The 24,143-nt window shown below is 40.6% G+C and overlaps 3 protein-coding genes across 3 annotated transcripts; 2 read left to right on the forward strand and 1 right to left on the reverse strand.

Moving 5' to 3' along the window:
* Window positions 1-6,825: 6,825 nt before the first annotated feature.
* Window positions 6,826-9,213, forward strand: ACRALDRAFT_204699 (uncharacterized protein; the record flags this gene model as incomplete). Its single annotated transcript, XM_071021525.1, has 7 exons — window positions 6,826-6,843; window positions 6,918-6,989; window positions 7,033-7,055; window positions 7,099-7,119; window positions 7,155-7,189; window positions 9,094-9,135; window positions 9,185-9,213. 7 exons carry the CDS (start codon window positions 6,826-6,828, stop codon window positions 9,211-9,213), a joined length of 240 nt encoding a protein of 79 aa, XP_070880272.1.
* Window positions 9,214-9,293: 80 nt separating this feature from the next.
* On the forward strand, window positions 9,294-10,712 carry ACRALDRAFT_2096202 (mitochondrial 37S ribosomal protein bS1m; the record flags this gene model as incomplete). The annotated part of the gene is made up of 1 exon (XM_071022771.1): window positions 9,294-10,712. One exon carries the CDS (start codon window positions 9,294-9,296, stop codon window positions 10,710-10,712), a length of 1,419 nt encoding a protein of 472 aa, XP_070880273.1.
* Window positions 10,713-11,252: 540 nt separating this feature from the next.
* Window positions 11,253-12,139, reverse strand: ACRALDRAFT_2093603 (uncharacterized protein; the record flags this gene model as incomplete). Its single annotated transcript, XM_071022632.1, has 3 exons — window positions 11,253-11,319; window positions 11,391-11,495; window positions 11,574-12,139. 3 exons carry the CDS (start codon window positions 12,137-12,139, stop codon window positions 11,253-11,255), a joined length of 738 nt encoding a protein of 245 aa, XP_070880274.1.
* Window positions 12,140-24,143: the final 12,004 nt, after the last annotated feature.

A 24,143-nucleotide genomic window follows, 5' to 3' on the forward strand; every position in this document is an offset into this window, starting at 1 on the left:
AGGGACCTTATTAAGTTAAGGTATTTAAGGCACCTGTTAGCGGCTTTATAATACTAACTAGATAGATGAGTGGCGAATTCGGCTAGTCTAGAAGTAGCCTTTACGATATCCGGCCTTATTTAATAGGCGGCGTAATTAATCGATTTAACCTTTTAAAGAGATAGGTAGATAGAGTCCTCTAACGCCGGCTACTACTAACTATTCGGTTCTAACGTATCCGGAAAGACGAGCGGCGTGGTGACCCTTCGGCTAGTAACGATATTTAACGCCTTTATCTTTTCGTTAATATCGTTATTAAGTAATAACTATAGCCTTCGGCGTTAACGATCCCTTATAACCCTAATACTAAGGAACCACTTAATAGGACCTAAATCCCGGATCTAGAACCGCTCCTATAGCTGCTTTATTAGATCTTCGGCGGCGTTAACATGCTCTTTTCGATATAGCAGAACTATATCGTTAACGTAGAAGAATATAAGCAGCTTATCGCTTCGGAAGACGTAATCGTCCTCCTTTAACTGCGTGAGTCCATACTTACCTAAAATAGAAGAGAGCTCCTAGTGCTATAGCCTAGGCAATCGGCGTAGCCTATATAGGGCCCGGCGTAGCTAGTTAATCCCACGGTTCGAGGGGCGTAGGAGGCTTAAAAACGGGTTTAATCCGGCCTTATTAGTAACGTTGGCAGTATAGGCGACCTGCAGGATATTCTATCCCGGCAGGTCTCTAATATAGACCTCTTCGTTATGCCGGGCGTTCGTGAACGCATTAATAGTATTAAGTTAGCGGGTCTCTAGATCGAAATAGGCAGTAATAGCCATAAGCATTTTGAAGGTCCTTCCGGCCAGGGTAGAGGCGTAGGGGTTAAGGTGATTTTAAGGCTATTAATCACCACGAACGCAAAGGCGTGCCTTGAATTTTATAATATAGCCGGATAGATTAACCTATATTTAAATACCTATATTAGATCTAAAGGGCGGCTCGGAACGGTAGTATACTGTTTTACTGCTTTAAACGTGCCTATCTTGACGAGACCCTGTACCTCTTTAGAGGCGGCTATAACCCACTACGTCCTATATAGAGACCTTATTATCTGGCTCTGGTTAAACGGCTCTTCGGGTATATCACGGCGTAGCAGCGGCTTTTTTAGTATATCGAAGCGGTTAAGACAAGAGAAGGTAGAGACGGCGTATCGTTACGGTGGCCGGCGGTTACGTTAGAGCCAAGAGGAGGCTGCCGCCGTGGCAGCTATAGATAAGGCACCCGCCGTGGACAAGGAGAGGCGGGTATCCGGCTCTAAAGAGTCCGAAGATAGAGGGCCGGCTAGCGGTGGCAGCTATTAAGTAGCTGCCGCTAGAGTGATTATAGTGGAGGGGCCCGGGGCTACCGTTACGGCACCCGTGGCAGCAGCCGTTATTTCATCCTCCAGAACTAACTAATCAGGGGATAATAAACCTATAGCCGTGGTAGTACCGGCAGCGCCGGCGGCAGGCGTAATAGTATCGTCAGAGTCGTCGGAATCAGAAGAATCTTTATCCGAGTTATCGTCGTGATTAGAGTTATCGGAGTCATCGTTAAAGGCAGCGGCGGTTGCTGTTAACGTTGTGGGAGCTAGAGGCTTAGCCGGAGGAGCCGGCTAACGAGTAGCTATTATAGCCGTAAGTAGAATAGCTGCCGCAGGCGTTAATTAATATAAAGCTAGAGGCGTTGTTATAGGAGGGGAAAAAGAGGAAGAGGGCGTTGTTTTAGGAGAGGTTATAGAAAAGGTTTTGGAGGCAATTAGAGCAGTAATTATAGCAGTAATTATAGCAGAGCCCTAAGCTCGGGCCGGCTACTCTATAGTGGAAGGAGTAACCTTAGTGGCCACTGTAGCTGCCGTTTTAGGCGGCTACGATCGCTATTATAACTTATCCACCCCCTCAAAATTAGGCAAGGAAGTCGAAGTTTCTATTACTTTAACAGCTTCTGCTTTAACCTCTTCTTATTTAACCTGTTTCACTGCTTTAACTACTTTAATAGCAGCAGCTCTTTTAATTACTTTAAGCTGCTCCGGCCTCTTAATATCTTAGAACGACTCTATCATCGTATTCTGTTATAACACTATGAATTAATCGGATACCGGTATCACGCTAACGGTTTCTAGGGCATCCTTTTCGGCATTATCAGGCAAATTAAGCTCTTCAAAAAGCTCTATTAGAATAGGTGGATCTATATCGCGATCCTTATACAGGATCTTTTTATTAAAGCTAATATCTTTTATACGTAGGACCCTTCCAAGCTTTAGTACCTAAATCCGATAAATATTAGTACTCTTGTATCTAATTAAATAACCGATATAAGCCCTCTCCGCGAGCTTCTCGTTCTTCCGGCGGCTACGCTAATAGTTAGTAGTTAATAGATAGGCACGGTAGCCGTATCTCTTCAGGTAACCGACTAAAGGGGTGCTAGTAATACGTTCGATTCCTATCTTATTAACCCACTTATGTATATAACCCTTTAGCGACTTCTACCCAAGGTCACGGCGTAGAATCAGGTTATACAGGTATATCGTGGCGGCTACGATATCCGGCTATATATCCCACTAAAAGCCGGAGGCGATAGCGAGGGCCCGGGCGATAGCGTATATAATAGCCCTGTGCCGTTCCGCTCTGGCGTTCTAGGTGGCCGTATTAGGTAACGACTTCTTGATTAGGATCCCTCTAGTATACGCCCAGTTATTAAGATTACTTTACAGGGCTTCTTTATTATCTAGGCGGATCACTATAACAGAGTAGTGATATTACCTTACCGTTTATAGCTCGAAGGAGGTTACCGATAGAAAGGCTAACTTAAGGTCCTTTAGGAAGTCCCCACTATAAAGTGGGTACAGGGGCAGTGGTATAGTATTAGCTTAATAAGGCTATTAAAGGACTCGTTATTAGAGAAGAGGTTGATATCTACACACTGCTAAGGGCGCGTGGGCCGGTAGTTAGGCGATCGTCGTGATACTGGCCTCCGGGCTTTACTGCCGGAGTAGCTCTCGCACTCTATTATAAGGGGAAAATCGTCCCCTCCAGAGACTATACCGCCTATATAGGCGGTCGTGATATGTTTAAGGGCTTCGGCGCTTATATGGCCTAGCCGCTTATACTATAAATAAGCGTCGGCGACGCTTATAATCGGGGCTCTTAAGCTATTAAAAAAGCTCTATTATTATTAAGCTGTTGGGTAGAGGGTAAACTAACCACCCACGTTATTTAAAGGCAGGGTAACGGTCCTACCTTTTTCCTTGATTTCCAACGCCTATCTCCCGGTGATAAGCGATCCTTTTAGAAGCAGGCGGAGGGCTGATATAAGGGTTATAGGATATCCCTCGATATACGCTATATCCTTTAAAATCAGCGTATACGGCTAACGATCCCGATCTTTAACTTATAGCCTTATAGTCCCGAATCCGGTAACCGGATCCGACTCTCCTCTACCAGTATTAAACGTCACGAGCTTTTCCGCGGGCCGGTAGTCTTCTAGAAGGTAACGCTTATTAGTGATATGCCTTATAATGCCGCAATCAACTAACAGCTCGTTTTTAAAGGCTCTAGCTGTTATTAACAAAAAGCTGTATATACCATACGATCCGGTTCTATTATCCGAATCCGAGTCCGAAGAACCGGCGGCCCCGGTGGCCACGAAATTGGATGAATCCTTAGAAGGGTCTTTCGAGAGTGACTTCTACTAACCCTTATTTCCCTTACTTTCGGCGTCCTTTTTAGGGTTACTCTGGAACCTCTTTCGCCGTTCGTTATCCTGGCTAGCGATAATCCGGTTATAATATTCTTCTATCTCCTTAGATAGTTTAAAGGTCTTCCCTCTTCGGGCCGGGTTAACGTTTAGGCAGGTCTAAATTAGCTTATAGTAGGTGCGGGTCTTCCGGGCTATATAGTAATAGTAGATGAATTCCCTCTTAGCACCCTGTTAACAATCCTTTTAACGATCCTTTTAACGATCCGATTAACGATCCGATTAACGATCCTGTTACTAACCTTCTTTATCTTTTCCTAGGAATATAGCTATATAGAACGATAACGATCCCGGCTTCCAATCTAAATACAGGGGGTGCCTATAACCTAACCAGGTAGTATATTCGTTAATAACGCTCTGGATATCCGGCAGTTTAGCCTCGTCTTCTTCTATTAGTATTATAGAAAATCGGGTTTCGGACTATTCCGGGGAAATCAATCCGATCGCGTTAAAAAATCCATTAAGCTAGTCTATCTTCGAATCGATCGCGCGAACCTAATACGTCTTTACCTCTTTATATAACTTACGGAAGTCGTTAAGCCAGCGTTAGTAAGGTATCTTCCTAATAGATTATATATAATTATCCTAACGGCGCTTAATAAGTAACCTTTAGGCGGCGTTAGTAGGCTTAAGGCGTGCCTTTAGAATTCGCAGGATTTCCTTTAGATTATCTTTACCGGCGAAGGATTCCGCGAGGCTCTAGTCCACGGTGGTGGTGATATAATCTAGTACCGTCTTAATCGCGGCTTTCTCCTACTTATATTCGTTATAGGCGTGGAGCCATAGCTTATATCTTTAGTCCTAATTACTATCTTTGCTTTCGGCAGGGGGGCTAACCTTTTAAAGGCGTTTCGAATATTTAGTATTATTAAGATCTGGATCCATAAGCTTCGTGACCTTATTAGATAGGGCGACTTATATTACACGCAGATACCACTAGTGCCAGTCCTTAGAATAGGTTAGTATAACCGAAGTCATCGTGACGGCGTAGAAGAGTAGTTAATTAGATAGAGTAGGAAAAGGAGAAGGAGAAGGAGGAATTAATAGAGGCGGTTAAAGGGGTTAGTGATAATAGGTAGGCGGACGGGCTAGTGGACAACTCTATCCGTAATAGAGCAGGGACTTAAAAAGAGAGGCTTAATCGTGACGATTAAGAGCTTTAAAAAAAGGGCTTTAAAAGGAGATAGGCATAGAGCCTAGAACTATTGGATCGACCGGAATAGAGGCGTATCACTAGAGCGCCGGGCTTATAACTATCAGGAGACTTATATCGTATAAAGTATGACTTATATTTATTATAGACTATAAAAGAGTACTAGTCTACGATATTAAATATATACCTAAAAGAGGGGGGAAAGCACTATGATATATCTAATAGAAGTACCGCTATATTAGGAGCAGTGTATAACGTGGCTCTGCGAATGTACCTAACAGGCATATCGAAGTCTTGAGGCATAAATGCCTGATAAGTATATTCGTGTAAAGGTCTGTTATTTTTATTAGCGGGGCTATACTCTGCTTCGAAAGTATCTAACGCTTTAGTTTCCTTTACGGCGTTTAGTGGTTCCTAAGTGGATTCCGCGTGACCCGCCTAGTATATTAATACTTTACGCTATACGCTACGACCTCGCCGCTTATTCTATACGTATAGGATACTCTTTACTTCTTACTCCTTATCGCTATAATGGGCGTACCGGATTGGGTCGGGCTAAGGGTCGGTTACGATTTATCCGGGGAGGGGGTCGCGGCTAGCTTATTTTAGGATATCGATATAGAAGCGGGGATACATCCCTAAGGGTATATCTAACTCGATAATATAGGAGTTAATTATTTTCGTTACTTAATACTTTTGGTATAACCAGCTTAGCTTCTTCGAAGGCCTAAGCGTAGAGTAATTAGCTATAGATAGCTAGGTAAGGTCTTTTACTTTAAAGCGTTCCGCTAGGAGTCGCCGCTTATTCGCGCTTTCCTTATCTTATAGTTACTTTCAGGCTGTAGCTGCCTATATAAACTCTATAGCCCCTTATAAGCAACTTAGTAGATTATAGGCGGCGGCTTTTATCGGGTATATAGGTAAAGTATCGTAGACTAAGATAGAGTCGATATAAAACCCGTGTTCTAGGAAAAAAAAGCTTAGCTAGGTTATTAAGCTCTTCCTACTATTAAGCGATAGCTACGCGGCGGGTAATAGGCGACCCTAGTCGTCCTAAGAATAGTATATAAAGGCACAGAAGTAGGCCTAAATAGCTTAGTTGAGTCTCTCGGGTCCTTTATCGGTTTAAGGGTAATAAGCTATACTAAGTCGCTACTTAATCCTTATAAGTCTATATCGGGTCTTCGTTATTCGTGTATTCTGGCTCCGTTATCTCGCTAGGGTATTCGAATATCTCCTCTATCTCTTATTCTGGCTCGTTATAGTATACGTATACGGTCTTAGGTTATTAATTAGGCTATATTAGAGGTCGATTATTATTATATAGTGTCCGATTATTACTAGGGCCTAGTTAAGTGCTATTATATTACTATAAACGATTATTACCGGTATTCGGGTTAGGCTAAGTCTAGTTTAGTCGTTATAGTCGGGATAGCCCGTTATTTTTATCTATAGTATTACGTCCTAATCTTAGGTTAAATCCTCTATGGCTTAGTGTGTGGTTAAATACTCCGCGCTGCTATTAATATATTAGCTATGTCTAACTCTGGTTCCTGTATCCGTATTATTAACTATAGCCTATACCGAAGGCTCCGCGTGTATCGTAGCTCCGGGGGTAATTATTTATAGTATTAAATATCCGGTTATATTAGGGTATACTATATTAGGGCCCGCCTTATATTTAGAGGTTCCTGACTTGTTAGTAAATGTGTTCTGCTAGCGCTTATAATACTGCTTCCTAATCCTCGACGTGTTAGAACTATTCGTTAAGTATTATATTAGTCTAGGGTTTATTAATAGGGTACGGTTAGTCCGACTAGGGCACTTAGTTATTCCGACTAGGGTCCTATAGTGATAGCAGGTGATACTGTAGAGGGGTGGATCGGAGACCCAGTGCCATGTCGTTGGGACGTCACGTGACGTCATAAGACGCGCGCTTTTTCATTTGTCTTGTACATTATATATACGTGGCGACACCACCCGGACACAGAGGATGCTCATCATCCTACACAATCATCATCCTTTTGACCCCAAGTTTTGCCACGTTCATTGTATTCACTTCGTTCAAGCTACGTTGCCCTGATCAGAGCAGCGCGCACCTCTAGGAACCTTTTCTGAAGGTCACCTTGTTGTGTGTGTTGTTTTGGTTATATGCACTTCGTGGTCTTGAGCATACCTGTTGTCGAAGACTTGTCCGAGATCACACTGCCTGAGCCGTTCTGCATAGTGACGGCTTCGCCTTTCTACAACACCCGGCCGCATGTTCCGCTTATACCTAAATACTTTCATATACTATAAGATATCCGCTTAATTAATCGTAGTGACGATACGTTAATTAACCGTAGCGACGATACCGATAATATACTTAATTAATCGTAGCGACGATACTAATAATACGCTTAATTAATCGTAATAACGATACACTTAATTTATCGTAACAACGATACGCTTAATACGTGTCTATAGGTATCTAGGTAGAAAAAGAAGTCGTAGCGGCTAGCGCTAGGTATTATTAGTACTGCCCTAGTCGGAATAACTAAGTGCCCTAGTCGGACTAACCGTACCCTTATTAATAATCGCCTTATTCTAGGGGTTAAATATTAAGTAAATAAATACTAGTCTGCCCTATTCCGCTATATATACTGCTTAGGCCTCTTATAATATGTTTTATACGTATAAGTCAATGGATTTACCTTCTACGATATCCTTAAGTCTAAATCTACCGTCGCGCTATCTTCCTATAACTATACCTGTTAGTACTTTAAACTTTTCGATAAGCTTAGCGTAAATATTATTAATTAATCCGGCTCTTAGTAAATCTTAATCGGCTTCGGTAAGGCATCGCGTATACTATACCAGTGCTTAGCCTTATAAACAGAGCGTCTATACCTATTAAACCTGGTCCTTTTATATCTTTACTAAATCCTTAAGTCGATCTATAAATATATAAACGTCCGTGTATATTATCGATTTGCTATCTTTAATAATACCTAGTTATTATAGATCCCTTATATCTAGGTTAAATATACCGACGTCCACTAGTTGAAATGAGGGGTAAAATAAGTAGTTTTGGTTAATTATTCCGTTATCCTATATATTAAATCCGGCTTATTATTATTACGAGTAGTGCTAGGCTAGCGTTGGCTGGTTACCCGATAATAGCGTTATGGGTTCCCTCGTGTTAGCGCTTTCGTTCTATTATACTCTTTCCCAAAGCTATTAAACTGCCTGGTATATAGGTGCTAGTGTATATTAAACTGCGTTATTAATTAGTCTCGCTAAATATATATCCGTGTTACCCTCCATAGAGTTATGTGTTTTATCCCGATTAGCTATAGCTCTGGCTTATTTAATCTCGGGTAAATTAAGTAGGGGGGGTATATTTATATAGAGTAAGGTATAGGATTAGTCTAAGCCAATTAAGGGAATAGGTGGTAATAGTAGATATAACGTGGATTATCCTATAGATATCGATAATACGCTACGAATATTATTTATTAAAGGTAGGGGTAGTAGCTTACGTTTTCCGAACTAATTACGAGGGGTAGATAGGTGGATCGATTCTAGACTATAGATAATACTTTCCTCTAATTCGATTATATCGTTCGCTTTACTTAGGGCTATAACCCTATATAGGGCTATTAGGTCGTTTATAAAATCTAATTAGGCCTCGCGGTCGTATACGTCGTAAAATTTTACTACCCTATCACGAAATATAGAAATTACCTTACGCCGGGGGGCGACTCGTTAAAGCCAGTCTAAGGGATATAGGTCTTCCTAATCGATCGGCGTTAACTCCTCCGCGTTCTTTGATTCTAATACCTATTATAAAATAATTACGTTAACCGGGTATATTTCGTTATAGAACTTAGCTTAAGCTGCGTGGTATCGTAATAGTTATTTGACCTAGAGTATATTATTTAGCTATATCTGTTATTTATTTAACGCGGTGGGTTTTAGGGTCTCGTGTCCGTTATCGTATAGTTTTTTTAGGAATTATAATCGATAGTGCGTTTTCCCTTGGTCCGACGGTTAAATCGTTAAAAAACGAGTAGTTACTACTAATCTATAGGCAGTTTATATGGAACGGTGATGATAATAATTGTTTGAAGCTAATCTCTATAGCCGGAGCCTGCAAACTAATCTATATCGTGTGTGTGTTCCAGCCACACTACGCCAGAGCCGTTATGGCTTGACGCCACCTAACGGTGTGGCTTGCGCCATATACTTGGACCAATAAGACGTGACTCGGTTGAGAAAATAGCTACATGTGGAGGAAAACATGAACACCAAAATCTTCACGCTTCCTTACTATATACAGTCTTGATTAGGACGGCGTGGCTTATGCTTGAGCGTTTAACGGGCAATGTCCGCTCGATTATCACCCGGGGGGGTTCTCTTGAGATCATCTCGCATGTTCTCAATTCCCAAGCCTATAACCGGACCAGTCGGACCCTCAAGAGAACGCGATGGTCAATTCGGCACATCGGCTTTTCCGACCCATTTGTCTATTACCACCACGGAGAGCTCAAGAGCTAGTGGTGATTGGGGGCTGAAACGCCCGCTTCCGTTACGAGCGACAGGGAAAACATCGACGCCTTCCATTCGAATCAAGTACATTGATTCCGTGGAGAATGTGACGGACTATGCATCGTCCTCGGAGCATAGCTTGACCCTCCAGAAATTCCAACAACTTAGCCTGCCAATTACGGCTCCTGCACTCCCGAATCGATACCGCATTGTATCTCAAGGTGTGACGTCTGTTTTCGAAGAAGACAGCGACTTCATCGCACTGGAATTTGCGCAGGGCACCACCGGTGTCGACAAGAGGTGGAGGTTCCGAGGACCATGGCTGGCTGGCATGACCGAGGGTGAATTCACGAAATACTTGAATACGACTATCAGAAACAAGAGACGCGAGTTCCGTGACTTCTTGAAAGCTCGTTTGGCTTCCCACATCACCGCAGCACAGCAACAGGAAGCGCTTGACAAAGGAGTTGCGGCCCAGAGGCCGGTCCAACCTCACGATATCATGGATAAGGAATTCGGCCAGTATATCCGAGAACTGCGAACAGATAGGGTTACGCTTTTTGCCCTGATTGGCGAATTCCTCGATTTGGCACCCGTCAACCCTCCCAGTGCTATCGCCAATATGTCTAACGGCGTCCGCATTGAGTCCAGGTCTCCTAACCCCTATGCGGAACGTGGCCCCCCCATCACTCACCCGTCGGCTGGCCTTTCGTACTTGCGTTCCAACGCCCATTCCGACAACCATCCTCTCTACGGACCTCAGGCCCTCCCTCCGCCAGTGCTGGCTAGAATTGTTGCTCCCAGGATACTGTCGGCCCCTGCCAAGCTCGGTGTGGCGGGCTTTATCACCGAAACACCCCAGGGCGATTCCGCTTTCAATCGAAAAGTATACCGCAGTGGCAAAGCCCGAGTGGCTGGTATTACCACCTTTGACCCCGAGGTTCCGGGTGGTGCCAAGTGTTACGTTGAGCCTCGCTTTGCTAATGTCAACTCTGCGGGCAAAGTCGTTATCAGGGTCGACGATGCGAATGATGAGGCTCAGATAATATTGAAGGAAGCAATTGGGAAAGCCGACATCTACAACGCTGCACTAAAGCGCGAGGAACATCGGTGCCGAGTTCCAACCCAGCCACAAGTCCAACAACAACAAACGCAGCGTGACTGGGTTTCGAGAGGCTCCCCTCTTAGTAGACGCGCGCATGTCCCCGAGAACTTCATCCGAGGTAGTTCACAGGTCTATGGACTCGACAAGTAAGGCACCACCCCACCTTATGCGTCTGTTTTAGAAAAATGTACAGGTTTAGGGTGAATCCCGGTTGGTTGTTCGTGTATACATGGGTTCGTCTATTAAATCCCGCTCCTCTATAAACTTTGATCGTACTGTGTATATAATTATATTAGCTGTAACATGTACTGAGATTATCAAAACACTAAAATCAACTTATTAAAACATGTTAGAGTGGTTTACGACCGTAGTTGCGACGCGCTATATTACTATTCCGAAGGGTTTGTCTACGTTATATAAGTGAACTACAGTCGGAATGACCAAGTAGTATAGTCGGAATAACCAACTTGTAAAGTCGGAATAGCAGGCGTTGTAATATAACAGCGACATACGACCTTGGGCTGAAAGACAACATATAATCGGGCCACAATCCCTGCTCTCGCTGGAGGATGTTGCTTGTATGGGAGCCCTTCTTGGTTCGAGAATGGAAATCTCAAATCACATTGTACCGATACAATCCTAACCTGCCCCTGGCCGCAACCAATACATATCTTCTTGTGAGGAGCGAAGCTATTGAGAGTCACGCTCAGAATAAGTCCACTGGTCGTCACGGGCCTTCTCGTCCAGTTCCTCCCACCTGCTATCATATTAACACAAGGACAATAGTTTTATCACCGTTGGGAACCACGAGTCGGTCTTTTTACTTACACCCTCGCTCTAAACATCGTATCAACCAGCTGAAGCTCCCCTTCGGCGACTTGAATGACCTCCTCAATTAAACCAGCACCGAGTCTGGTCTCAAGTTCAGAAACCCTGGACATGGTTAGCCTGCTCCGATACACCTCCAAGATCTTTATTCAGTGAATTTCAGCAGTCGGGTGCATCACGTACTGGTCGGCAGTCAGCTGCGGCTCTTCTTTCCATTGCAACGGAGAGGCGTCTCTCAAGTCCTTCCGTTCAGCTAGGACTAGTAAGTTAGCCCGCTCTTCTTGAGAGCGGAGGCCCTCGGCACCGGGCCCTTCGTCGGCCTCGCCATCCCACTCTTCAAGCCGAACATCGCCTTCTTCATGTTCCTTCCGTACGACAAATGTTTTGTTCCCCAGTTTAATGAAACTGGCCTCGCTGCCATCAACACGTCCACTGGAGACACGAAAACCTTCGGGGTTGAGGTCCAGAATGCGAGATAACTCATTGGTCTCCACTTTCCACGCATCGTAACCCGGCGGGGTGATGCTTTCAACAACGGCAAGGCGATGCTTTGTAAGAGACTCGACTGACTGTCGGTAGAGCGATGATTCGGGGAAAGATCTTAGTTTTTCCAGGGTGTTGCTGTAAATATAAAGTAGCGCTGACCGTGGATTGTTGTGCGTCCATAAACCAGTGAGGCCAGTGGGCGTGCCAGGCTCCAAATAGCGAGCGGGCCTGATATTGGCAAGGAGCCGAAGAGTCGTGCGCATGATGGACGAAATAGAGGTTTCGAAGGATGGCTGCAATGATCACCTGGTGCTTCTTCCATGTATTGGGGTGGGTGTCGGAACAAAGTAACCGTTAGGAGAGACTTGAACATCGTGGGGAAAATTGGGTTGAGAATTATGACCAAGCTATCGAGCCAGGCCCACTTATTCCAGCTCGGGAGTACCACTATTTGCAGCTGCCCTGTCTGGTATTTGCAGCCCTCTCTATCCTCTTTTGGAAGGTTACGCGAGCCCGCGTAGTAGTCTGTATACGCCGCTATCTTAGCTACAGATATCGCGTACCGGTACGTATATATCAGGATAAGACTTTCTTACCTAATCTTATCTCTGATATCTATAACTATAAATTCACTACTTATAATAACCTTCTATATATAAACCTCTAGGGATTACGAATATATAACGTCTACCTAGAGGTATAAGAGGGTGGTGGAAAAGAGTGATGGAAAAGAGTAGTGAAAAAGAGTAGTGGAAAAGAGTAGTGGAAAAAAGTAGTAGAAAAGAGTAGTAGAACACAGGGCAGAAATTTTTTTCTTATAAAGCTATATAATTAGTAATATAATTAGTTATATAATCAGTTATATAACTAATCACGTAACTAATTATATAACTAATTATACACCGTATTATATTATATTAAGGGGTATATATTAGTAGCTATTAGTTACGTGACTAGTCACGTGACTGATTATATGGCCTTATAAGAAAGAAATTCCGCCCTGTTTTCCACTACTCTTTTCTACTACTCTTTTCTACTACTCTTTTCTACTACTCTTTTCTACCACTCTTTTCCACCCTCTTTTTAGCCCTCGGACAGGTAAAGGATATCGGGTATTCTAAGATACTTAAAGATAATAAAAGTAATCGAAAAATAGCAGTGATTTTATAGTATAGAGCATTAGAGAAAAGTCATAGTGAATAGCGGTAATCTTAATACTATAAAAATTTATTATGATCCAGGGTATATACCGGTACGTGATATATACAGCTAAGATAGTAGCATATACAGACTACTACGCAGGCTCGCGTAACCTTCCGAAAAAGGATAGAGAGAGTTATAAATACTAGATAGGGCGGCTATAAATAATAGTACTTATAGGCAGGCAGTACCGGTATTTATATGCCCCCTGTTTAGTATTTACTATCCACTTAATCTATTTTAGAAGGTTATACGACCGCGTGTATAAGTAAGATCTTAGCCGTATATGCTGCGTACCCGTACTCACGACAAGCTTTAATCTCTGCAACCAAGACTATATGCCGTAAGCCACTAAATCACTGCTGTTTCTGCCGAGTACCGGTATTTATACGCCCCCTGTTCGGTATTTACTGTCCACTTAATCTATTTTTAGAAGGCTACGCGACCGCGTGTATAAGCAAGATGTTAGCCGTATATGTTGCGTACCTGTACCTCACGACGAGCCTTAATCTCTATAACTAAAACCAGATATCTTAAATCACTAAATCGCTACTGTTTCTGCCTCTGTATTTATTAACCCTAAGGTATTCAGAATATATAATATCCTTATACTAGGTACCTTATTATATAGTTTAAAATTCTAATACCCTAGTTATATAACCTTAGTATATATTATATAATCCTAATATCCTAGTTATATAACCTTATTATATATTATATAATCCTATTACCCTAGTTACGTGACCTTATGATATATTATATTTACAACGGTCACGAAGAGATAGAACGGAAGAGGAAGATCTAGAGGAAAAGAGGCAGTTTGAATTATAGAAGACTATAAAGACTGCAGAAGTAAGATATAAAGAGAGAGAAAGGAAAGGAAGAGGGAGGCGGGTAGCCTGGTATATATAACCCTTTCCTATAGCTTATTCAGCTACTGATTTGGTATCCAGACCCTCGAAGTATAGGTGAGGGTCCGTGGGTTTCTCCGAAGGTCCTGAAGGTCCCTGGGTTACTCCGGAGGTCCTGAACCTCCGTGGGTCCACCTGAAGGTCTATGGGTCCTCCTGAAGGTCCGTGGGCCTACCTAAGGGTCCGTGGGTCCACCTGGGGTCCCGGGGGACTCGGGAGGACCCTGGAGGACTCAGGAAGTCCCTAGGGGACTCAGGAGGACCCTAGAAGACTCGGAAAGTCCCTGGGGGACTCGGGAGGACCCTAGAGGACTCAGGAAGTCCTTAGGGGACTCGGGAAGTCCCTAGGGGACTTAGGGAGTCTTTGACTTACAGGAGGTTTCGTATATCGTACTATACCGTATATAGATATATTTATGTTCTGGGTATAGTACTAACACCCCCCCGTAAGCTGACTCCTATATAATAGGTGCAGCTTAGCTAGTTATTTTCACAGTCTATATATTTTTAAGGCGAGGAAAAAAAAAAGAAAACCTCTGTCTTTATTATAGTATAGGGAAAAATTAAAAAAACCCTTCTTAGTTTTATCCTAGGAAAACCTATCTATAAGTAAAAAACCTAGTATTTAAGTTCTTTTATTTCTTTATAAGGTGGTAGGTTATATTCAGGTAATATATCGTCTTTATAACCTAGGTTCATATAGCCGCAGAGTGTATTATAAGTCTCTTTTAGTAACCCTTTAGTTATTATATCGGATATATTATATTTAGTGTTTATATACACTACCCCTATATTATTTTCCTATAGTTATTATCTACAGAAGTGAAACTATCTATCGATATGCTTTACTCTTTTATGAAATTCCGGGTTTTTAGCGACCTTTTTAGTACTCTCGCTGTCTATAAGAATAGTAGGAATCCTTGATTTATTATTACTGAATTTTATATCAAGGTTATCTGTTAGTTTAGTATATAGATTATGTATATAGATTCCTTCTTTTGGAGCTTCGGTCAGAGCTATATATTCGGCTTCTGTTATTAATAAAGCAACGACTTTCTGCTTCGATAAGGTCTAGCTAATAGGATTATTTATTCCTACGTAGTATATATATCCTGAGGTAGACGTTCTATCTTTAAGAATATCTGAAAAGCTGGCGTCTGAGTAACCGTATATATGTAGGTTATCTCTTTTATAGTTATATAGAAGACCTATATTAGGATATGCGTTTATATAGGCCCAGACTCTATTTAGTGTTATAAAGTGTTCCTTCGAGGGGTTACTTATATATCGGGCACACTTATTAACGGTATAGGTTATATCGGGCCTAGAGTGAAGAGCTAGATATAGTAAAGCTCCTACCTCTTGTTGATATTTCTTTATGTCTTCTTTTAACGCCTGTTCAGGGTTTAGTATTAGGACCTGTTTATAAATACATAGGGTATCTACCTTTTTAAGAGCTCGTTTATTATACCTTTCTAGTATTTTATTCGTATATGGCAGTTGGCTTATAGAGAGTGTCTTTTTAGTTGTATTTATATTTATTTTATTGCCTAGAAAGGTATGTACTTCACCTAAGTTTTTTAGTGAAATATCCTTAGATATCTCTTTATAAAAGTGATCTATTATAGTATCTAAGGGACTTATAACCACGATATCATCTACGTGGCAGAGGAATATAGCTCGGCCTCCTTTATTATAATATATAAAGAGTCCTTTATTAAACTCGGAGACCTTATAACCTAGGTTAGTGAAGATTTTAACTAGGAAATTATACTGGAGTCTGGGGCTCTGTTTCAGGCCGTATAAAGCTTTATTTAGCTTATAGATAGTTATACTATTGCCTTCTTGTTTTTCAAAACCCGTTGGTTGAACGGTATATATCAGGGTATCTATATCGGCATATACGAAAGCGTTTATTACGTCGAACTGCCTGAATTTCCAGCCTAAGGAAACGCCTAATAGGAAGGCAAGTCTATATATTTCGGGTCTACAGGTTATAGAGAAGGTTTCTAAGTAGTCGATTCCGAGTACTTAATTAAAGCCTTATATAACCCATCTTGCTTTGTATTTTATTGGTTCTCCTTTATTATTTAGTTTTATTTTATAGACCTATTATCCGCCTAGGACGTTGTATTTTTCCTTTATTTTATTAAGGGGCGTATCTTTTATAGTTATTAAATCCTAGGTCTTTCTTTTTTCTAGTTCTGTTATTTCTGCTACCATAGCGTCTATCCATTATGATTTATCTAAGCTTTGCATGGCCTTTTTATAGGTAGCTGTTTCTAATAGAGAGTTTATAGTTAAGAGGTAGTACGGCTCTATTTGAAACTATAGGTTTCCGAGTATAGTATCTTCTATTAAGTATAATAAGCGCTTATTATTTTCATTATCAACTAATATATAGTCTTTAAAAGCTAACTTCGGTCTCGAAGGTATTTTAACTTATATACTAGAATGGCCGGTGCATACAGCTCTATGATAAGTGTTTATATCTGGGTTATCGTAGCCTGATACTGCTCGTGGACTCCTTAGTCTATTTTATAGGTTATTATTATTTTCTTCTTTAGTTTGGATAGACTCAAAAGGTCGTTTTAAGACCTGTTATTATATAGATTTTTCTAGAAGCTAATAAGGCTCTAGGTTAAAAACCCGTTCTTCTTAGAGAGAGATATTACTAGTATTTAGGTCTAAAGAAGAGTGTATAAACTGATTTTCTAGTATATATACGTCTCTAAACCAACCGATCCTTCTTAAGACTAGGTTATATATCTTATAGTTATAATCGTTAAAACCGATAAGGGCACCACGAATAGCTCTACTATCTAGTTTCTTCTGGTTCGGGTCGTTGTTTTTATAGTAGGCTATAAAGCCCCAGACCCGAATATTATTTATATTCGGTTTCTTCTTTTCAACCATCTCGAAAGGGGTCTTAAAACCTATAGCTGAATTCGGGGTCCTGTTATATATATATACTGCTGAATATACAGCATCTCCCTACAGGTATCGAGGTAGTCCTGAGTGGAAAAGCAGGCTACGAACCTTTTCTGTTATAGCTCTGATAGCTTGTTCGATTAAGCCTTGAGTTTTATGGGTATATAGTGGTTTTATATTATATTTTACGCCTTAGAAGAGGCGCTTAAAGGAGGCGTTTATAAACTCCTTACCACCATCCGTATCTATTTCTTTTATTTTTATATCGTAGTTATTATGTTCTACTAGTATTGTCTACTCTTTTATAGCTAGAACGACGGTTGCTTCTGATTTATTAGGCAGTAATTTTACCCAGAGGAACCGGGTGGAACGGTCCATAATTAGTAGAATCCAGCGGTTCTTATTATAAGTCATTGGTTCTATTAGGCCGCAGAGATCCATATATATCTTTTCTAGGTAAGAGAAGTATTTGTATTTATTAACTGAGCCTTTATTAGCTAGTATAATAGCCTTACTACGGCGGTAAGCATCGTAGCTATTTATATCTATGATTTCTTATTCTAAGACTTTAAAGTCCTTAAAAAGAGAGGTATTGTTATATAGGTTTTTTAAGGCAACGGGGTTTATATAGCCTATTCTATTATACCATAGTTATATAGTCTGTTTTATTTTTACGGTTCTTTTCTTATTATTTTAGTCTCTTTGTTTCTATAGGTCTGGATTTTTCTGATTTCTTTGTTTCTTTATTCTTTATTCTAAGCTTTATAGGATTTCCTTTATTATATTGATTTCTTTATTCCCACCTTTTAGGATAACCGGTCTAGCTATAGCCTAGTAGAGTCCTCTAAAGAGTCTAGCTCTTATATATATATAAAGGGACTCTTTTACTATTTTATTTTTAAAAAGGATAAGCTGTTTATTACTAGATAAACCTCTGATTTTGCTATCGAGGTTTAGGAGACTTATTATATTAGTTCTTAGTTTAGGAATATAAAGGCCCTCTTTTAGAAACAGTATTTTTCCAGTATCTTTAAACTTTATAATATAGTTTCCTATACCTATTATCTTTATTATATTTGCTTTACCCTAGCTAGCGAGCCTAGTAGTGGTTTTATATATAGAGAAAAGAGATTTATTTGCTATTATATAAGAGGTAGCTCCGCTATCTATATAAAAATTTAAGTCTAAACTAAACCTATTCTCTGCCTAAATTCTAAAAATCCTTTTAACTATCCTACCTATATTCAGGTTAGTATTTAGAGTATTCTAGGGATTTTAGGTTATTATATTTACTTCTTTAACGTCCATTATATCCTCGGCTTCCGGGTTCGGGAGGATATCTTCGAACGTGATCGATTTATCTTCTTCTTATTCTTCTTCTTCGGGTTCTTCTAGTTACTTTTTAAGGATTATATTTATAGAATCCTTATTATTTATAAGCGTCTAAAGCAGTTGATTCTTTAAGAGAGCTATAATAGCGTCCTCCCTTTTCTTATACTAGGGATTTAGGGACCTGGATCTGCCCCTGGAGGAGGAGGAGGAGGAGGACTTAGTACTCTTGGAGACCCGATTCTGCTTTTTTCCGGTATTTTCCTTTATAACCCAGCCTTTAGGAGCCTTGGCTGGGTGGAGGAAATAGTAGTTGGAGGAGACGTGGCCGGGTTTCTTATAGTTCTTATAAAACAGTCCCTTAGTCTTTTTCCAGGGTTTTTTGGACCCTTTAACGAGGAGAGTGTTATTTACTAGGGAACGCTCTATTTTCCGGGAGGCGTCTATTAATTTAGTAACGATTTTATTTAGTATATAACTCTGGATATCGTAATAAAGGGACTAGGTGATCTGGTTAGTAATAGAGTCGTATCTCTTATTAAGGGCGTTAAGAATCCACGCGTAAATCACCTTATTAGGAAAGGAAATCTCCCTTCCTTCTAGAGCCAGCAGATTTTCTTAAACCTTGTATAGAAAGGATTTAAGGGTTTTATAGTCTGAGGGGGAATTATTAAAAAAGGTCCCTAGGGTATTAAAATTAGCTTAGAAGCCTTTCTTTTCGTATAGGCCTTTTAGCTTTTCCTAGACTTCGTGGGCCGTATCTAGACCTTGAACCTGGGCGAGGGGTCCTTTAGAAAGGGTGGAGAGTATTTTACTAGCAGCTTTTAGAGAGTCTTCCTTCTGCTTTTAAGAGGGATTCTGTAGAGGTTTAGTTATTTTATTTAGGAATTTCCCTTTACAGGCAAAATAAGCATATATAGACATCCTGTAGAAAGGAAAATCGGTGCTGCCTTATAGTTTCTTGACCGTGGGGATAAAATCCTTGCTGGTTATCTTCCTAGCTTTAAAACGGTGGTCTTTTTGCTAGTATTAGAAGGGGGGAAGTGGAAATACCTGATTTCTGGTTCTGATTACCCGAGGGGTTGGACATAGGGGTGAAAAGTGGGTCTAAAGCGGGGAAAAGTGGGGCTACGCAGTAGTATAGTTCACGGATATTAAAAAAGTGGAGCCGTTTCTTATATATCACGAAGAAGAGATTAGCTTTTTTCTTTTTTAGAGACTAGGGTTTATAAGGCACGTAATATTATAGCCTTTATAGGGGTATAGTGGGGCGGTATAGCTAGTATGCAGGGGGTATAGATACTAAGACTTAACTATTCGGAACGGGGTCCCGCTATAATATTTTTCCGTTTTTTTAGAAGGAAAAAAGGGAAAAGGGGGAAAAGGGGAAAAGGGGGTGGCCTAAAGAGGGCTTTAGAGGTGGCTTTTAGGGTAGAGGTTGCCTGAAAAGGACTTTAAAGGTGGAAGAAAGAGGGGATTTAGAAATTCCTTTGCTTTTCCGGGCTTATAACCTTTATAACGGTCACGAAGAGATGGAACGGAAGAGGAAGATCTAGAGGAAAAGAGGCAGTTTAAATTGTGGAAGACTATAAAGACTATAGAAGTAAGATATAGAGAGAGAGAAAGGAAAGGAAAAGGGAGGCGGGCAGCCTAGTATATATAACCCTTTGCTATAGCTTATTCAGCTACTGATTTGGTATCTAGACCCTCGAAGTATAGGTAAGGGTCTGTGGGTTTCTCCGAAGGTCCTAAAGGTCCCTAGGTTACTCCCGAGGTCCTAAAGGTCCGTGGGTCCACCTAAAGGTCTATAGGTCCTCCTAAAGGTCCGTGGGCCTACCTGGAGGTCCGTGGGCCTACCTAAGGGTCCGTGGGTCCACCTCGGGTCCCGGGGGACTCGGGAGGACCCTGGAAGACTCAGGAAGTCCTTAGGGGACTCGGGAAGTCCCTGGGGGACTTAGGGAGTCTTTGACTTATAGGAGGTTTCGTATATCATACTATACCGTATATAGATATATTTATTTTCTGGGTATAGTACTAACATTATATAATCGTGATTACCGACTCTAACGTGTATAGGTATATAGTATTTACGGCTAAGATCTTGCTTATACACGCGCTCGTGTTACCTTCTTATTTAGGGTTAAGTGAATAGTAAATACCGAATAGGCGGCGTATAAATACTAGTACTTATAGGCAGGAGTCCCTATAGCGTAACCATAACGTTAACTATCGTTAACCTATAATAGCCTTAGCCTAGTATAGCTAGAATATATATATATATATTTATATAGATTAGTTTATAGGCTTTGGCTGTATAGAGATTAGTTTCTGTTGATATTATACTTATAATAAGTAATAATCATAATAATCATAAGTATAATATCTAAGTCAAAATAAACAGTATATGGTTATAGCTATATAACTAGATGTCTACTTGATAACCAGCTTAATCTATACTATAATACTATACGTATTATACGTGTATATATACTTGGCTTATAATATATATTATATAAATACACTAGGTATTATAAATACGATATCTTGGTTATTACTTAAGCTAATAACGTGGCGTGATAACCGTCGCGTAGGCTGTTAACGTAACAGTCGCCACCTAATCTTCCGGGGTCTTTTGCTCGCCCCGGATCCAGGAAGAAATCCTAGAAGTTAGTTCTTTATATATAATTACACGTTCATAAAATAAGCAGTAATCCTACGGACCTACGAATTCAATAGCTATTTGCTTGATTTTCCTCTTTTCCGCGCGTATAGCCTACTACTCGTAGCCTAATTTATTAATAGGTTATAAGCCCGGGTTAGTAAAGAAGGAAATCTACTCTTTTTTACCCTATTATTCTACTCGAAATACTAAAAAGACTCCCCCCTTTTTAGGCCACGCAAAATTACTAAAAAGACTCTTACCTGCCTTTTTAGGCTATCCCTTTATCCTTCTCCGGTCGTAGATCTTTATCTCCGACCGTACAAAATCCCTTTATCTCCCGAAAACAGCTAATCGAATCGAACCGTTTATTCCGATACCACGGTTTAAAGCTCTTTATTCTTCCTAATACGGTCGCTAAGAGTTATGCTAAAAGGCCAGCTCTTTATTCCTATTCCGGAAGAACTATACGATCGGAATAAGACTCTTTATTACGATCGGATATACTATTCCTTTATTTATAAAGGGACTTTTTTTTTAAAAAAAAAGGATAACGAATACATAGATTAAACGTAGCTGCTTTTATGGTTATTATAGCTCCACGAATAACAGCTAGATTAATTAAGCCACTTAACCTACCGCGCTGCCTATAATAACAGGATATCGTAACGTGGTATATAAGCTTTTAGTAAAAAGTCCGCCTATGGAAATCCTATTATTCGCTTAGTACGAGCATCGCTTTTCTTCGCGCTACGAGATCTATAAATAGCTTTACTGTTTAGATCCACTTTTAGATCCACTTTTTAAAGCTAGGCTAATCAGAATCAGACCTTTAGCTTAGTATTCTTTATTTCTATCCTTTACCGATAACGTAATAAAAAAAAGGAATAAAAGAAAACGAATAAATATAATAAAAATAAATCGTTAAATAACTTAGTTAATTCTAATTTAAATAAATAATGAAAAATATCGTTCTGCTACTTAAAAGTAGCCTAATAAGAGACTGGCAAAGAAATTTTAGTCCGGAAGCTCTAGGGCAGTATAGACTATTAAAACTAGACTATAGGAATATACGCTTACTTCGCTTATAAAGGAAAATATATTAAAGACGTTATAAAGCCCCTTCCAGTAAATCCTTCTATAAAATAGAAGGAGGAGTCTCTAAAGGCAGCTAGAGATATACTCTCTGCTCTTTTAGACGGTCCCTTAACCCAGGTTTAAGGAATAAACGAAGCTTTTAAAGTATAGGATAAACTAAAGGATTTATATAAAGCAAAGGGATTCTAGGCCGACTATATCGTCCTAACTTCTTTTTTTTAACCTCTCGCCTTTAGAATTCCCTAATCTCGAAGCGTATTTATATAAAATATAAAAGAGACTGCTTACCTTGAATTAAAGAGGTATATCCTTTTCTGATAAGGTGGTCTTTACCTGGATTCTTAATAGTCTCGACGAGAGGTACGAATCTATAATAGGGTAAATAACTTAAGCTCTCCGTCACGATATTACTAATTATATACTAGATAAATTAAGTTAAAAAACGGATAGGATTCGAGCCACCGGACGCGTAACTCAAGTAAAAACGACGAAACCAACTAGAGAAGGAACCTAACTCCCTCCTCTACGCCGTGATAGCACCGAGTAGAAGCCGTAGTGTGGACACGGGGGCAGATATAATAAAAGGGGTGGTAGCGACCAGCTAACCACCTAAAAATTCTATAAACCGCCCCCACTAATAACGACCACTACTCGACTTCTACCGCCCGAATCAGTATAATACCGTAAATAACCGAACTAAGGCCGATACGGGGGCTCCACGGGCCCCTAGAACAAAAATCTAATAAGTTAAAACGTTAATCCGAAGTCTATTAGCTAATAGGAATATAATTAATTAGGTCATAGAGCTAATAAAGGAGCTTATTAAGCTATACTGCCTTAATAGCTAGAGCATTATAACGGCCCTAATTATATACCTCCACGCCACTATTCGGAGCACGATTAGGGAAAAACTCTAAAAAGGAATAAAGCTAACCTAGGCCATAATAGCCGTATCGCCGCCTACTATAGCACCCCTATAGGACCTAGCCCCCCCTAAAATAATTCTAGCCTAATACTATAAAGAACTAATTATTAAACACGGAGACTAGCTAGACTAAGCACTCCTAGCCTATACGCCTAAAGAGATTATCTAAGTTATAAACACGGCCGCTAGCCACGATAACACCGCGGCGGCTTAAAGGCTACCTAGTAGTGATATATACCTAACCTTTACCGGAAAGGCGTAATAATAGTCTACCTTCGCCGACTATTAAATTAAATAGGCCTTTAGCGCTAAAGCTAAAATAGCTACCCGAACCTACTTAGTCCTAGTAAAAATAATCCCCCGCTTAATTCTAGGCCTACTAACCGAAAATAAGCTCCTATAATCCTTATACACCTCTAACCCTAATATAAAAATATACTAAGTAAGGACCCGGCTCCCCTAATATAGTACTAGTAAGGTAGCGATACTACTTATTAAGACTATTATACCAGAAGGCGCGGAAAGCCTTATATAGAATAGTCTCCTCTTTAAAGGTAGCAGTTTCCCATATAAGCCTTATAACCCGGATATAAACCTTTTACGGTGCTATATCTACCTATAATTCGGGTATAGGGCCGCCTAGTACCTAAAGGTAAAAAAGCGGTGCCGCTATTATACTAAACCCGAGTCTACCTACCAGGATAGCTTTAAGAACTGCTTAGCGTTAGCCCCAAAAGCTACCCGGAGATACGCTACCTATAATAGGAACTATAAAGCCTTCGATAACGCCTATTAAGTTAGAAAATAAAAAGCCGCGAGAGCCTAGGAAGTATATAAATACCGGGTAAAAGAATTTAATATCTCGAGGTAGTCTAAGGCGGCGTATTAATAATCCTGCCTCCGCTATCCCTTACCCTCCCCCTCCCCTACCCTATTATAGGCCGCCCTTATCCGCCGCGGCCCCGGCCACCCGCTAAAAAGACCCTATAAACACCCCCCGGCTTCTAGACCCCTAAAGCCCTTCCTTATCCCCTATAGGACCGACCCGACTCCGATATAAGATACCTAGGAGGCTATACTAGCTAGATCGACCTTAAACCCCCTCCCCTCTAAATAATAAAACTCCGTGTCCTAATATAGAATATAGGAGCTAAATAGGCCTAAGCGGAGCTTCCGCTACGGGCCCGCACCGAGTACGATATAATAGCTATCTAA

Source organism: Sodiomyces alcalophilus (assembly GCF_042370955.1).
Source record: "Sodiomyces alcalophilus JCM 7366 unplaced genomic scaffold ACRALscaffold_1, whole genome shotgun sequence".
NCBI classification, from domain to species: domain Eukaryota; kingdom Fungi; phylum Ascomycota; class Sordariomycetes; order Glomerellales; family Plectosphaerellaceae; genus Sodiomyces; species Sodiomyces alcalophilus.